Source organism: Mauremys reevesii, linkage group 4, assembly GCF_016161935.1.
Source record: "Mauremys reevesii isolate NIE-2019 linkage group 4, ASM1616193v1, whole genome shotgun sequence".
In the NCBI taxonomy this organism is placed as follows: domain Eukaryota; kingdom Metazoa; phylum Chordata; order Testudines; family Geoemydidae; genus Mauremys; species Mauremys reevesii.
The window spans coordinates 108,877,474-108,891,537 of record NC_052626.1 but is presented as its reverse complement, the minus strand read 5'-3'; the positions used below and the strand labels follow the sequence as shown (position 1 = coordinate 108,891,537).

Here is a 14,064-nt window from a genome sequence, read left to right as displayed (position 1 = left end):
AAAGGCAGTTTTCACTATTGCAGCCATGAAGAGCTCTGTAATGTTGTTATATCTGTTTAATTAAAAAATGAAGCCACTGTCCTCTCCTCTAGTCCATGAGGAGCTTTGGCTGGGCGTTTTCACACATGTCTTCTGGAAGCTGCCACCTGTGTCTCTCCAGTGGCAGCAAAGCATAGTTTCCCAAGTGTTTTGTGAGGGAATGAAGAGCTGTTCTGAAATAAAAGCCCACTTTGGACATGTGCATGTGTGAAGTTGATGAAGGCAGCATGTCAAAGGAACTCCTCAGTCACATTCTCTACTCCATGCAGCTGATGCAAAGGGTTTGCAAGAAGTACTGATATGCAAAATATTATAAGCAAGAGACCAAGATAAAAATCACTATAGCCGTTCTCAGTTCTGTGTGTCTTGATCCTGCATTGCTTGGAGGATGTCCCACCATCATCTCCACAGCACACAGTGTGAAACCTAGCATTAGTGAGCTAATGTGTGTTCTCCCCTCACCGCCCCAGCCCGGCTCTGAGTCCTAAGAGAGTGAATCCAGGCTGTAGTGATTTGATATATGCCTCCCCATTGTGTTCTGAGCCAGGAAGTGTGAATCCTGGCATTGAAGAGCAGCTCCCTCCATGCTCATGCTGAAAATTTGAACTCTGGCTTTACTCCTACTGTAATTACAGTTTATTCAATTTAGAAGCAGTCATTGCACAGGCTTCTTAGAACAGCCTTCCAGCCGTGGAATCTTTGTAGAACAGCTCATGGTCAAATTACTTCATTACAGAGCAGGGTACCTCCATCCACATCTGTTTAGATTTATAGATTAAACCGCCACACCCCCCACTTCTAATTATAAACTGACACCATATAATTTGTATGTCACTTGATATAAGACTGTGTTTATTTTAAAGACAATAATTAGAGATAACAATTGCTATAGAAAAATAAACATCTGCTCAATGAGGGGACTGAGTAATTAAGAACAATTATTGTTTTCCATAAGCAAGATGCTCTGACACAAACTTATTGCAAATGCAGCTATGAAAATAGGAAATGTACTGTGAAGAAGCATAAAGTTACGGACCAGAAAAACGTGGTGAATGAAATAGGAGCTGTTCACAAAAAATGAAATAGATGTTTCTTTTCAGAATTGTATTTTAGATGCAGTTTTGCTCGTAATAATACTTAGAATTTACACAGGGCTTTAGATTTTTTTTCAAAGTTCTTTATAAGGATTAATCAATTAATCCCCCTAGAATCCTTGCGAGATAGGTAAGTAAGTATTATCCTTATTTTACAGCTGTGGAAATTGAGTCGCTGTGGGCCAAATTCTAATCCCTGTTACATCAGTGTAAATCCTAAGTGACTCCATTGAAGTCAGTGTTGCCATCTGGTGAAACTGAGTTGATTTAACCCCAAAGAAGCCGTAGTGGCTGAAGATATTTGTGGTAGGGGTAGAAATCTCACCTTTGATAAACATTTTCCCCAGCTTCTTCTAACTGTGTGTGAATAGTTTTGTTTGCTGCTTTTAGGTCTTCATTTTCAGAAACGGTCTGTTTTGGGGCATGTAGATCTGTGTAAATATCTGTGCGTGTACTTTTCAGTCAGGAACACCTGACAGGATTTACAAAAGCAAATCCCAGTTTATATGGATATGTAAATTCTATCATTTTATATGCACAGGTTTTAGTGCTTGAAAAGTGCACACCCAGGTGATCACACATGCAGACTTTCAGAGCCATATTGAGGCGCCTGTGAAAATAGGACTCATTGGGGTGTGCCTAATGTAGTTTTTGCTCTAGTTTTAACTCGGACTAATTCATTGCCAGTGCTAGGCTGAGCCCTGAGGTAAACCACAAACATTTGTGTCCTGGAGTATCTACATTAGCATTTGCAATTAGTTTACTAAAATTAAAACAAGAGCAACATCTTTAGTCTGGACAGACTCCTAAGTGATAATTCAGCTGAGCAGGATACTATTGTCTGGAATGTAGCCAGGGCCCCTTAGTACATTCATCTGATCTGATTCTTGATTCTCTTCCCTCATTCTCATCCCACGTGCCCAGGATGTACAAGCTAGGTATAAGGTATGAGACAGAGCCTCTCTGGCTGCTGCCTTTGCTGACTAGGCAGGGCAGCGAGCAGACCCACTGTGCTGGCAATACCTAGTGTCAGCATTTCCTGATTTTCATTATCTGCAGCAATTTGAATGATTGTTTTTAACCCTTGAGTCCCTTTTTCTTCCCCCTGCATTTCCAGTCTTTGGGTTTCTCCAAAGCAGAGTGGCAACTGAGCAAGATTTTGTGTGAGCTTTGAGATACTGATAGATGTCCCATATGGATTTGAGCAAGCCCACCAGTGCTTCTCAATATGGAATAGCACGGATCCTCTCAACATTCAAATAACCCTCCCTAAAGTAGTTGCCAGAGCATTTCATAATGACCAGAACTTTTTATTTCTATTGCCTCTTTCTGGACACACTGCACAAATCTGAAGGTCCTTACTCATATGTTACTCAGACAAAACTCCCATTGAAATCAGGCAGAATTTTGCCTGAGTAAGAACTGAGTATTGACATGCTGGATTTGGTCAGTTATGTCTAAGTTTTGCCAGTTTGCTAAGTGTTGGTGAGGTTGGGATTTGACTCTGTTTCCAGCAGCCATGAAGTGCTCAACCCTGTGGCCATATGTAGCTTTTGGGCTTTGGCGTTTCATTTAGAGTTTCCAGGAACTTAAAAGTTGTTTATGTATTGCTTCTCTGAATATACTGTCGAGCATTTGTGCCAATTCATGTGCCAGAAATTATCTAGCACAAAAAAGCATTTTTATCCACTTAGTCGCCACTAGAGAGATGGTTACTGGCAGTTAATAATAAACTAGTTCATTTTAACAGTGCTAGCACTTAAAGTACTACAGGGCCATATTTTAAAGTGTCCCGTTCTTCTCCACTAACTTGGTACTGGATATAATGGCCCTGAGCTAAGTAAACCAAACTGTCCAAAAGCTCTGAAAAAATTAAGTGATATTAAAAACAAATATGCACATATGGAGTCTTGGCTGATATAAATGGGCGCATCTTTATTGACTTTGGTGAAGCTATGCTCATTTATATTAGCTGATTATCTTGACCAAAGATTTAAAAGGTACAATAATGCCCTGTGTATGCTGAGGGCACTTCCCAACAATTAGAAAAAACATTAAAAACCAATTGGGCAGACAGGTCACCGAGCGGGCATCTAAAACAGCTCCCAGAATTGGCTCCTAATTGGGGATTGCTCACAGCCGTTTAGATTTGAAGAAATGGACAGTATGGACAGTGTTCATTTTATAGGTAATCTTTTTTTAATCAAATTATTTAAAATCTTTTCAGCAATTTAAGACCCGCTAGGTCTTCCCATTACAGGCAATTATCAGTATTTACAAATACAGCATTGATTCATTTTATGATCCCAGAGATCTGAACACATCTCCCTTAATTAGTGGGGAGTAATTTAACTAAATTGCTATTTATGTTTATAATGCACTCATTTACATAGTAGTTTTTCAAAAAATCAGAACCATGAAACACACATGAAGTTTCCTGTAACACTGGAAGAACGGGAGAACTCGTGCATCAACACAGAATGTACCATAAATACAATGCTTAAAGGACAACGTTACTTCTTGATTCATGATCTTTACTTGACCCCTTCCCAAAAGATAATTTGCCTCCTGTTGGCATCCTCAGGAGAGGCCAAGGTTTGGATAGGACTGAAAAAATAACTGCCCTATTACTCCTGGAGTGTCTCTCACAGTAAACAGAAGTGGGGCTAATGGCCACAGAAAGACCCTGTGCTTTTCTCTGGTTCACTAGCTCCTAGGTTAACACATTACACAGGGGACCTTATTTTCCGCTGCCTTGCACCTTGTGTCGTCATTTACACCTGTGCAAAAATCACCATTCTGAACCGGTGAGGGTTTATACTCACTTTGTACTGATATAAATGACTATGCAAGGCGTAAAGAAGTTGGCAATCAAGCCTAAGTTATCCTTAAATCCTGCTCTGGCTTGAACAGTAAAGGAGCAGCCGACTGCACTAAATCCCATATAGATGGGGTTTTGTACACTGAAAAAGAGTGTGTTCTTAATTTGGGTTAGCTAACTCAGGTTAGAATAGCAGAGAGGACAGAGCATCTCAGTTTTTAACTCCGATTAACAGCTCAAGTTCACCCCTAGGCTTAAGATTTAACCAGAGGCTTGTCAGTAGGACACTGTAGCATTAGGATGTGAAGGGCAAAGATATTTCCCCTCACTTGTTCTCCGGTCAGCCTTTCCCTTGTATCATCGGTGGATTTCTTTCTTTCTGCTGGGTAGAAAACAGCAACATGCTCTTATGAATTTTCAGTTTATGGCTTTTAATTATAAATGAAAAGATGATGATAGCTCCCCTCACTCCCTTCCTTCTGCCCCCAACCTGAAATAAGAGGGCTTCATTCCTGGTGAAGCTGAGGCCAAAGGTAGCCCGACAAATTACCAAATGTCTGCATATCAAATCCTCATCTTTAGCAGCCCATTTTGTAGACCCTGGATGTTGATACATCAGAGCTCCTGGGTACCCAGGGATAGAAAGTGGCAGTCCCTTTGTCAGTGAGAAAGGAGGGAGCAAAGTATGGGGGTGGGATGTTCAGATGAATCATTATGTAAACATTTTATTTTCACTTCCTTGATTCCCACAGTGATCTCTGGCTCTGCAGGGGCTCTGTAATAAAACACTGATTACTACTACACTGGGGGTTTCTGCTACTGGCATAGCTGCACTGGCTCAAACCCTAAAGATAGACTGGCAAAGGCATAATTTGCACAGGTGCATCTTGCTCCTGTTTAAATCCTGGATACGCTGTGCCAGTGCAAATTACAGCATCCTGTCTACCTTAGAGATTGCACTGGTGCAGCTACACCAGTGGCTGGCCAGAATGTATGGACTACTTTGCACCTCCAAAGTGTTATACAAACAGACTTTTAATTAATGAACTCCTTTAACTCAGAGTCCTAAGAACTAGCTCATTTTACTGTAGAGTGAGAACTGAACAGAAATCAACTCAGGGCTTTTATAACAACGCCTCTGCCATGGCCTATTAGGAAGGATAGAACCCTGGATCCTCTGCTCCAAATCACAGATCTCTATCACTTCAGCTACAGGAGTAACTCCTTTAGTTAATTTGCATTATTTGGTTCTCATCCCCTAGACTAGCCACAAGAGGGAAAATAACACACCTAGCACATTATGCACACTGTGTGGCAGAAGAAGCTCATCCTAAACATCTGACATGCACAGATGTTCAAATCCCCTTACAAGCCACCTCTGTTTAACAACTCCCCACTATGGGTTATCAGGAAGGATAGCAGCCAGGACTTTTCAGCTCGAAAGCATGAGCTTTTACTGCTTGAACTAAAAGCGCAACTCGCTTAACTACTAGCAGTAGTAGGCTCTTATCCTTTACGTGGACTAGCCACTAGCAGGCCCCTCACACACACACTCTCTGTCTCTTGCTCGTAGCCATTGTGTAACATTGGCAAGCAAAAATCAGAAGGAAAGATTTAATTTTTCTTTTTCAAATATACACAGTTAAGTGAATTTGGGGATGGAAAAAGGTGCTGTATTGAGAGCCCTTGAGAATGTTGTCCTCTCTCTACCTGGCTTGGAGGGAGAGAGAAATTCCAGTCATCTCAAATATGTAAGGCCTAGTTCTGTTCCCTGTTACGCCAATGTAAATCTTGAGCCATTCCTTGAAGTCAGTGAAGTTAACCCAATGTGAAACCAGTGTGAAAGTACAATCCGGCTCATTGTCTGGTTTCTACAGGCATGTAGTGTTTCTCAGTGTTTAACATTTATTAACGGGGTAGATGTGATGGTTAAGCCTGAGCTTTTGACTTTGTCTGACAAGTTCATGGCCAGGCAGAGGCACTGGACATTGTGACACTGTTTAGCCCTGGGTCCAGGTACCACTTCTGTCTCATTGCCAGAGAAACCTGCCTATCCAATATGATGTCATCTCCTGTTTACAATCAAAGGCCCTGTTTTGTCTTGTCAAGATGTATGGCTGAGGACAAGGGAAATTTAATTGATAGATTGGGAAGGTGCAAGGTAATATAGACCAGAAATGAACATTCTTCTTTGAGTGCCGTTCCCTATGTGTTTTCCACATGCGTACGCATGTGTGCCATGTGCCCGAGTTTGGAGATTCTTAGTAAGCAGTGTCTGTTGTCCCACATATGCACTGTTGCCCTCCTTGGGCTCCAGACCAAGGGCATAAGAGGCAATGTGGGCTGATGCCTCTCAGTTCCTTCTTATTGCTGCTGGCCTGAGTCAAAATCCTCTATGTTCACAGATGTCTCCAGCTTCTTTCTTAGCCTGTAAGTATATATTATAAATAGCTTTAATATTTAGCATGGCTAAAGTTGTGATATAGTAGTTTATAGTTAATTTAGCTTAGTTTCTCCCCTTTCAGGGAGTCCCTCCCCACAGACTGGGACTGTGCCCAGAGTCCCGGGGCTCAAGAATTGCATCTCTTGTCCTTGCTCCTTCTCTGTGAGTGACAAGCACCAATGCTTCCTCTCCTTTCTGTGCGAACACATATCTCAGCAAAGTGCAGCATTTGCCACTCATTTCCCCTGCAAACACACACAGCTTGTGAGCCTAAGTTTGAGGAAACACCTTATGGAGAAGGCCATGAGACCTGCCTCTGATTTGGGCCAGGAAGACCGCCAGGTACATCAGCCTCCAGACACGAGCTTAGGAGTGGAGCCTAGAACTGTAATCAGGACAGATCCCCCTCCTGCTGTGCCCCAAAGACCCATGGCGGGGGGTCCTTCCGCCCCGGGACCCGCAGACGAAGTCCCCATGAATCCTCTGGGCGGCCCTGTCCCAGCTGTTTTAAATTATCTTCTGCCATTGAAGAATTCAGGTCTTTCCATTAGCTCACTGTGGGTCAATCTCACAGTAGTCAGGCTCAGTACACAGGTATTCCATTTTCATTCACCCAACAACAGTTAGATTCCTGAAAGGCCCAGTCAGGCCCTTCCTGCCAGTGGTCAATCTGACCTCCGTCTCATCCTGCCAATAGGTACCAGACTACCATTTGAACTTTTGGCCACATCCTCTCTGTCCCACCTTTCCATGAAGGTTGCATTTTCAGTTGCTATTACTTTGACCAGAATGGTGAGCAAGATGCTGACCCAACATACACCATTTTTCACAAGGAGAAAGACTCTCTTCACCATCATCCTTAGTTACTCCCTAAAGTAATTTCTAAATTGCATGTCAACCAACCTATCCATTTACTGGTTTTCTTCCCAAGCCCCCATGCATCTGTTGATGAGAAAGGAATTTATTCTCTGGATGTCAGACAAGCCCTGGCATTCTACCTGCAAAGGCCCAAACCAATGAGAAAATCACCCAGATTATTTGTCACTATAGCAGAAAGGTTACGAGGACAAGTGATATCTTCGTAGAGAATCTCTGAATGGATTTCTGCGCGCATCATTGTGCGCTACCAATTAGCGCATATCCCTCCCCCAAAAGGAGGTATCGATACTGGGCATGTGCAGTGCAGCTACTTGGAGCTCCATTCACACATTCACAAAATATTATGTGCTAGTTCAGGCTTCCTCTGCAGATGTGGCTGTAGGGACTGCAGTTCTTCAAGCATCTTTACTGACTGCATCCTTGCATCTACCCACCCAGCCCCAGTCTGTATATGCTTGTCAGGCATCGACATGTGGAATACACACCGGGACTAGCCCTCAAAGAAGAAATGGAGGTTACTTACCTGTAACTGGTAGTTCTTGAGATGCATGGGTCCTATTTGTATTCCACTACCTGCCACTCCTTCCCCTCTGCTTCGGATCTTATCTGATTCGTGGCAAGAAGAGGAAATGGAGAGGTGTTGGCTTGCACTGTCTCTTATGCCCTCTGTCTGGAGCACAAAGAGAACAACTGTGCACATGTGGGCCAACGGACACTGCTTACTAAGAATCTCCAGACTCGGATGTGTGGCACACGTTTACCCACGTGTGGGATACAGATAGGGAACTCACAACTTCCAGTTACAGATAAGTAATCTCTATCTCATCTTTAATTGTGAACAACACATTTAAATTCAGATCCTGCAATCTAAGGTACCAGCAATTCAGTATAGTACCTTAGGGGAGCACACTGCTGCTTCAGGTTAGCCTTTTGTCACCTTCACTGACCTCTCGCAGGCAGTGTTCTGCATGGTGCAACAATGCAGTGTTGTGCCATTGCAACGGTGGGACTGCTGGGAATCCAACTACAAAGAATACAACTGGAAGTTAAGCCAGAGTATTTTAGTATGGGGGGGGGAGAGTTAAGGATGATACAAACATGATACATATTTTGTTGTAAAAGACATTCAGAGCTCTGCCTCACATTGGAGGCCAGGGGAAAGCGATGGACACAGAGTAAATCTGTGCATAGCCACAAGTGAGTAGTGCCAAGGAGTCGCTGTCCAGTCGAAGGAGTGGAGCCAAAGAGGAGCAGCAGTGGTAGCATTGCAGCTGCTGGGAGAGGTGAATGTGGTGCCAGCAATGCTATTAGTTTATTGAGTAGACTGAATTTAGATGTGGGATTGTGGTCTGGTCCTAGCACAGCTGGGTGCTGGGAGTTGCCCAAGGCAGTGGGCAGGCTGTTGCTGGACCTAATTTCAAATGGGTTTGTCATGGCTGAGCTCTTAGTTTCTATGACTCCTTTATGTTATGGCTGAAAAGTAAAACTGCTTTGTGCCGAGTCAGCACTTGACCAGCTGAGTCTGAACACGGGATGTGTGGTGTGTGAAGAGAAGTTCCAACAAACATGAGCAGAAGAGGGAGGGAGCTAGAAAGGTGGGTGGGGTTCAAGGGTATTTTCCCCAGAACCTCTATTTCTTTCACAGTTCCAAAATTATGATTTACAGTGATATAAAAAGTAGGCATACCTCTGAGGACAAACCATTGGATTCATTGGTAGAACCCCCATTCACTCCACTGGGGCCAGATCTTTCTGAGACAAGAGCTAATATGGGTCCATCTGGATATGTGGTTTGCCATGAACACTCTGTGAAAAGGCCTCTCCATGTTCATTGTCTCTCAAGGATCCAAATCCACTATATTCAGCTTGTAAGTAAAAAAGATGGATTTTTCCTCCTAACTCTAAACCCCAGTCTGGGCTCTGAGACTTAAGCAGGATTCTTTCCATTTTGTGCATCATCAGCAATAATAAAGGTGTTACAGGCCAAACTGGCCCTTGGTGACCCCCTGTGCAGTGCCCTGGGTTCCACAGGTCTCACTGATTCAAAATTAATAGACAATTCTGTTGATGATGCACAAGAAGTAATAGAATCCAGCATAGTCTCCTGCAGCTGTGTTGGCTCTGCAGCGCTGATGGGAGTAAAGCAGTAAAGCTTATTTTAGTCACTAACGCAAGCAGATCTGATTGAACACACACAGGAGGTAGATCTGTTGAGTAAGAAGGTGCCATTTTTATGCTGCTACCTTTCAGAGCAGAACTGTACTTTATGGAAGGGAAGTTGAGAGGTAAAGGGACAAATGCTAGTCTGACGCTAGTGTAAATTGAGCGATCTCATTGGAGTTACTCCAGATTTGCACTGTTGTAAATGAAAGAAGAATTTGACCTATAGCCTGTAATAGCTATTGATACCCCTAGTGCCAGTTACTGGTTGGTTTTATTTTTATTTTTTTAGGTTTGTCTCTGTCCCAAATGTTGTGGTATCATCTAGATAAATGGTCGGAGAGGGATTCCCTCATTCTGTTGCATGTATGACCATATAACTGCCCTGAAAATTATTTTGGGTCAGGAAACCATCATTGGGTTGCAACATTGCATCAGAACCTGTTGATGCTTTTGCATGCTGTGATAACATTGCATCACAATGTCCATTTTGTCCAGCAGGAGAGACTGAAATAGAAAGATGGCAGCCCCATTAATTGTGGCAGCACTGGGAGAAGCTGAAAGTGATCTTAGGCCAGGTCTGCACTATGGAATTTTGCCAGCACAGCTACGTTAATCAGTGGAGTGAAGAGGTATGATCCCTGACCGATATAGCTGTGCTGGCAAAAGCTCCCTCTGTAGACATAATTATATAGGAAGAACTGCTCTTGAGCCACTACCCCTTCTTTATTTAAGTGAATTTAATGTTGCTGAAAGACAATCCTAATGGCTCAAGTGTTCTTTCCACATGGAAAGCTTAGTGGGGGCTGGAATAAGCAATTCTGGCAAAAGCTCAGTTTTACTGGTATAAGCTACGTCTGCATTAGAAGTGCTTTGCCAGTATAGTATACCGATATAGCTAAACTCTCAAAGCGTTCCTAGTGTAGACGTGGGTTAAATCCTAGTGCTACCGGATCTTCTACAGTTTATTCATTATTCACAGGGTTTTTTTTCCCTGGGAGTAAGAAGGACTAATGGAAAAACATTTGCATATAAATAGCCAAACTGCCATGTAAGATGCTAACAGCAAAGAGCTTAACGGGGGATGTCTCTAACCATCTTTCTCTCTCTATCTCTCTGTTTCTCCTGCAGGACTTGTGAAGTTGGGGGTTCACTGTGTAACATGTCAAAAGGTCGCGATAAAAATTGTCAACAGAGAGAAGCTCAGCGAGTCGGTGCTAATGAAGGTAATTTTCTAATGGGAGATTTGAGGAGGGGAAAGTATAGTTCTTGGCTCTGTGGCTTCTGTTCCATGCAAAATTAATATCTTTAATTATGTTTAACAAACATCCCTGTCAGTTCTAGGACTGTGCTGTGCATAATAATAATAATTAATAATTCAGGGGTGGGGGCGGCTAGAATTAAAGAGAAGGAGTATGCATGTGCTTTAATTAAGAGCAAAATTAACGGCCAGCCTCAGTGCAGTTACGGCTGTGCTATGGCAGACGCATGTGTTGGAGTTCTAAGTTCCACCAGATGGTGTGTGATGCCTGTTACTCTCAGAGATTGGTGAGGACATCTATTCTGTTATGTGAGTGTTCTTACTGCTGTTCTGTGGTATGGTTTCATTCTGCTCTCTGATCTAATGCACCAGATCCTTGTCTCGTGGAAATTGGTATAGTTCCATTGATGTCGATGGAACCATGACATTTTAAACCATCTAAGGATCTAGCCCAATGGGTTTAATTCCCAGGAGAACTTATTTAACAAATTGCACCCAGGCTAATAATAGCCAGCTCCTTAAACGAACACCATTAAGCAATCTTGGATACCAAAAAGAAAAGAAACCTGCTGTTCTGTTTATCTGATTTGATGAACAGCTGGGCCAAATCCAGCCCTGACATGAGTGAATGCAACTCCTTTGAAGTCCACAGAATTGCACTGGGTTTAAGCCAGCAGTGAATCTGGCCAATGTACGTGCAGTTTGTGGTCCATTGTTGACCACGTATGACACATTCCACATTAGTGGAAGACACATACATCTTTTCACTATTGTCACTGTGGGAGTTTCGTTGTGTGTGTGCTTGTGTCTAGTAGCTATTTCCCAGTACTAGTAGTTTACAACAACCTCACTGGGAATGGAAGGAAAATTGGGGATTGAAGGAGCACACTGCTAATGTTAGGTCCAAACTAGTTTTAATGAAAAAAAGAGGGTCAGCGTAACTTCACATGAATGGAAATATCTTCAGCCTTTGTTTTTTGGAATTTCAGTGATATATTTCCCTCAACCACCTGCTGCACTGGGAACTCCACTGGCCACGTGCTAGTCCACAAAATCCAGGAACTGAAAGAGACTGGCGACAAAACTAGAACTTAAGGGCAACTGCCCAGTCTAGTTTCATTGTCTAAGGAGTAAACTGAAAAAGGGAACAAACTGCACACCTGGCAAACATTAAACTAGACTTTTAATATTTTGATTAATTAGTAACATTGGTAAGGAATGTATTTAACATGAGATTTATGTTAACTGTGAGACCCTTTTAATGTGCAGTGTCTTGTATCAAAGATGTTATTTATCTCGCTGATATTTCATGGCGGGGGGCAAAGCAGAACTTCCAGCACTGCAAAGTGATCCCTTTGCTTTGAGCTGATTCACTGTTGTGTTACTCCAGTTATAGTGTAAAACTGGAGTAACGCATTGGTGGCCCTTGTTTCCAGGGGTGAGTGCTGAAAATTGCCACGTTCCCTGTGCGAGTTTGCAAAATTATTCTCTGCAGGACACCATGTATTGTGATTTCCTGCTGAATCTTTCACATCACTGCCCACAGAGCTTTCTCTTACTAGGGCTCTCCACTGCGTACTCAATAGGCTGCGATTGCATATGGAAGTGGAGATCTCATCTATTACATAAATGTAGTGACCAAATGTCTTTTCAGGATTGCTGTCTGAGAGTCAGAGGCGAGCCTTTGGGTCTCTTAAGTTAAGTTGGAGAGGACTATTTGCTATTTTAATTCTCAGTTCTTCCCCTGAAGAACTGAAGAGAGAGGAATTCAGTTACTTCCAATTCATACTACAGCATCACAGTGCAACTGCTGACAGCCTACAGGGCAGAGTCAGCAGCCACAGGGAAGAAGCCGAGGGCAGGGCCAGATAGTGCCGGGCAGTCCCACCCTGCAAATGCTCCCTCTGGCTTCTCAGTCCCGATGGCAGACCATAACTCTCTCTGCCAATGGGCCACTCACCTCAGTCAATGGATCCCAGTGTTGCACTCTCCACACACACTCTCCCCAACCAGGGCCCAGATCCATGGAACCTGCCTTAATCTACCTCTGGAATGGATTTGACAAACATTTCCACCTGCAGTATTGAGGATGCAGAACTGTGGCCATTTACCCTAGAGCATAAGGAAGAAGTCTGCCCTTCCGCATCTAAAATAAGCACCAGTGGCCCACACAGCACGCTGCTCTCTCCTGCAGAGGGCTGTCTGTATCTGTCTGTCTGAATCTGCTTCTTAGAGCCTTTCTCTCTCCAGTATTTTTTTTCAGCTAGTGCTTTCGTGTGTGTGTGTGTTTTGTACATACAGGGAACTATCCCTTCTCTCCACAGCTGCTCCTCATCTGAGCTTAGCAGAATTGAGAGGCATTTGGTAAAGTGCTTTCTAATCATAGCGTAATACTATCAATATTTCTGGAGAGAATAATTCGGAATTGAAGCAGCTGGTCTCAATTAACAGAACTGCCGCTGTGGAGATGACACATGAGCAGGCGTGGTGCAGCATGAAGCTGCAGTAAATGTATAATGTGAGCATGCATTGCCCCATCAAAGGGACTGGATTGTAGGTAGACTGCTAAGCAGATGTGTATGGGTTGTCTGTAGAGTAGGCGCTTGGTGTTCTTATACTTTTATATTGTGGATAAATCTGAGAGCCGGGCTTCTTGCACAGGTCCACCTCTGTCACGTTTGGAACATTGCATCTAGGTTGAAGCAACAACAATATATAATGTCTTAGACTGTACAAAAGACAGAGGGCCTGATTTTGACTTCACTTCACTTTTGCACCGGTGTACCTGATTTGAGCTGGATCATCCATCTACATGTTTGGTAGCATCCATTGATTTGTGGATACAGTGGGCCAGATTCTTCTCTCACGTCTCTTCTCTCACTTACACTTACAAATTAGAAGTAGCTCTGTTGAAGTCAATGGTGTTATGGCAGTTTACTCCAAATGGAGACCTGGCTCGTTAACTTCAATGGAATTACTTCTTATTTGGCAGCAAGAGGAGAACTTGGCCCAGAGAGTCCAATATGCATAAATCAGTAGCCACTACTGAACATACAAATTTGCAACCTGTGGTTTTGATTTTTCCATGCCAGCGATGGAATTGAGCCACACAACCCTCATTGAAATTAACATGAGTTGTGTGGTTAAACTGCCTAGTCAGTTTTGAACATCGCAGCCTGTATGTTGCATGTTAAATTTATATCCTCTAGAGCTGAGATACTCTATGAACTGCTAATTCACAGTCCTCCAAACACTGTGGGGAGATGGAGTTTGTGGCATCCTGTTGCTTTAAATCTACAAAAGACCTTGTGAACTCCATAGCTAGCATTCTGGATTCTTCTGCACTCTGTGGGGTGCTGCAGTTTGG

At 43.1% G+C, this 14,064-nt stretch overlaps 1 protein-coding gene across 8 annotated transcripts in view; it reads left to right on the top strand.

Moving 5' to 3' along the window:
- Positions 1-14,064, top strand: part of BRSK2 (BR serine/threonine kinase 2) — a 470,664-nt gene that overhangs the window by 236,258 nt on the left and 220,342 nt on the right. For all 8 annotated transcript variants that reach the window (XM_039538093.1, XM_039538092.1, XM_039538089.1 and 5 more), the window contains exon 2: positions 10,568-10,662. In XM_039538093.1, the coding sequence (XP_039394027.1) occupies positions 10,568-10,662 (95 nt within the window). The remainder of the gene's footprint in view (positions 1-10,567; positions 10,663-14,064) is intronic.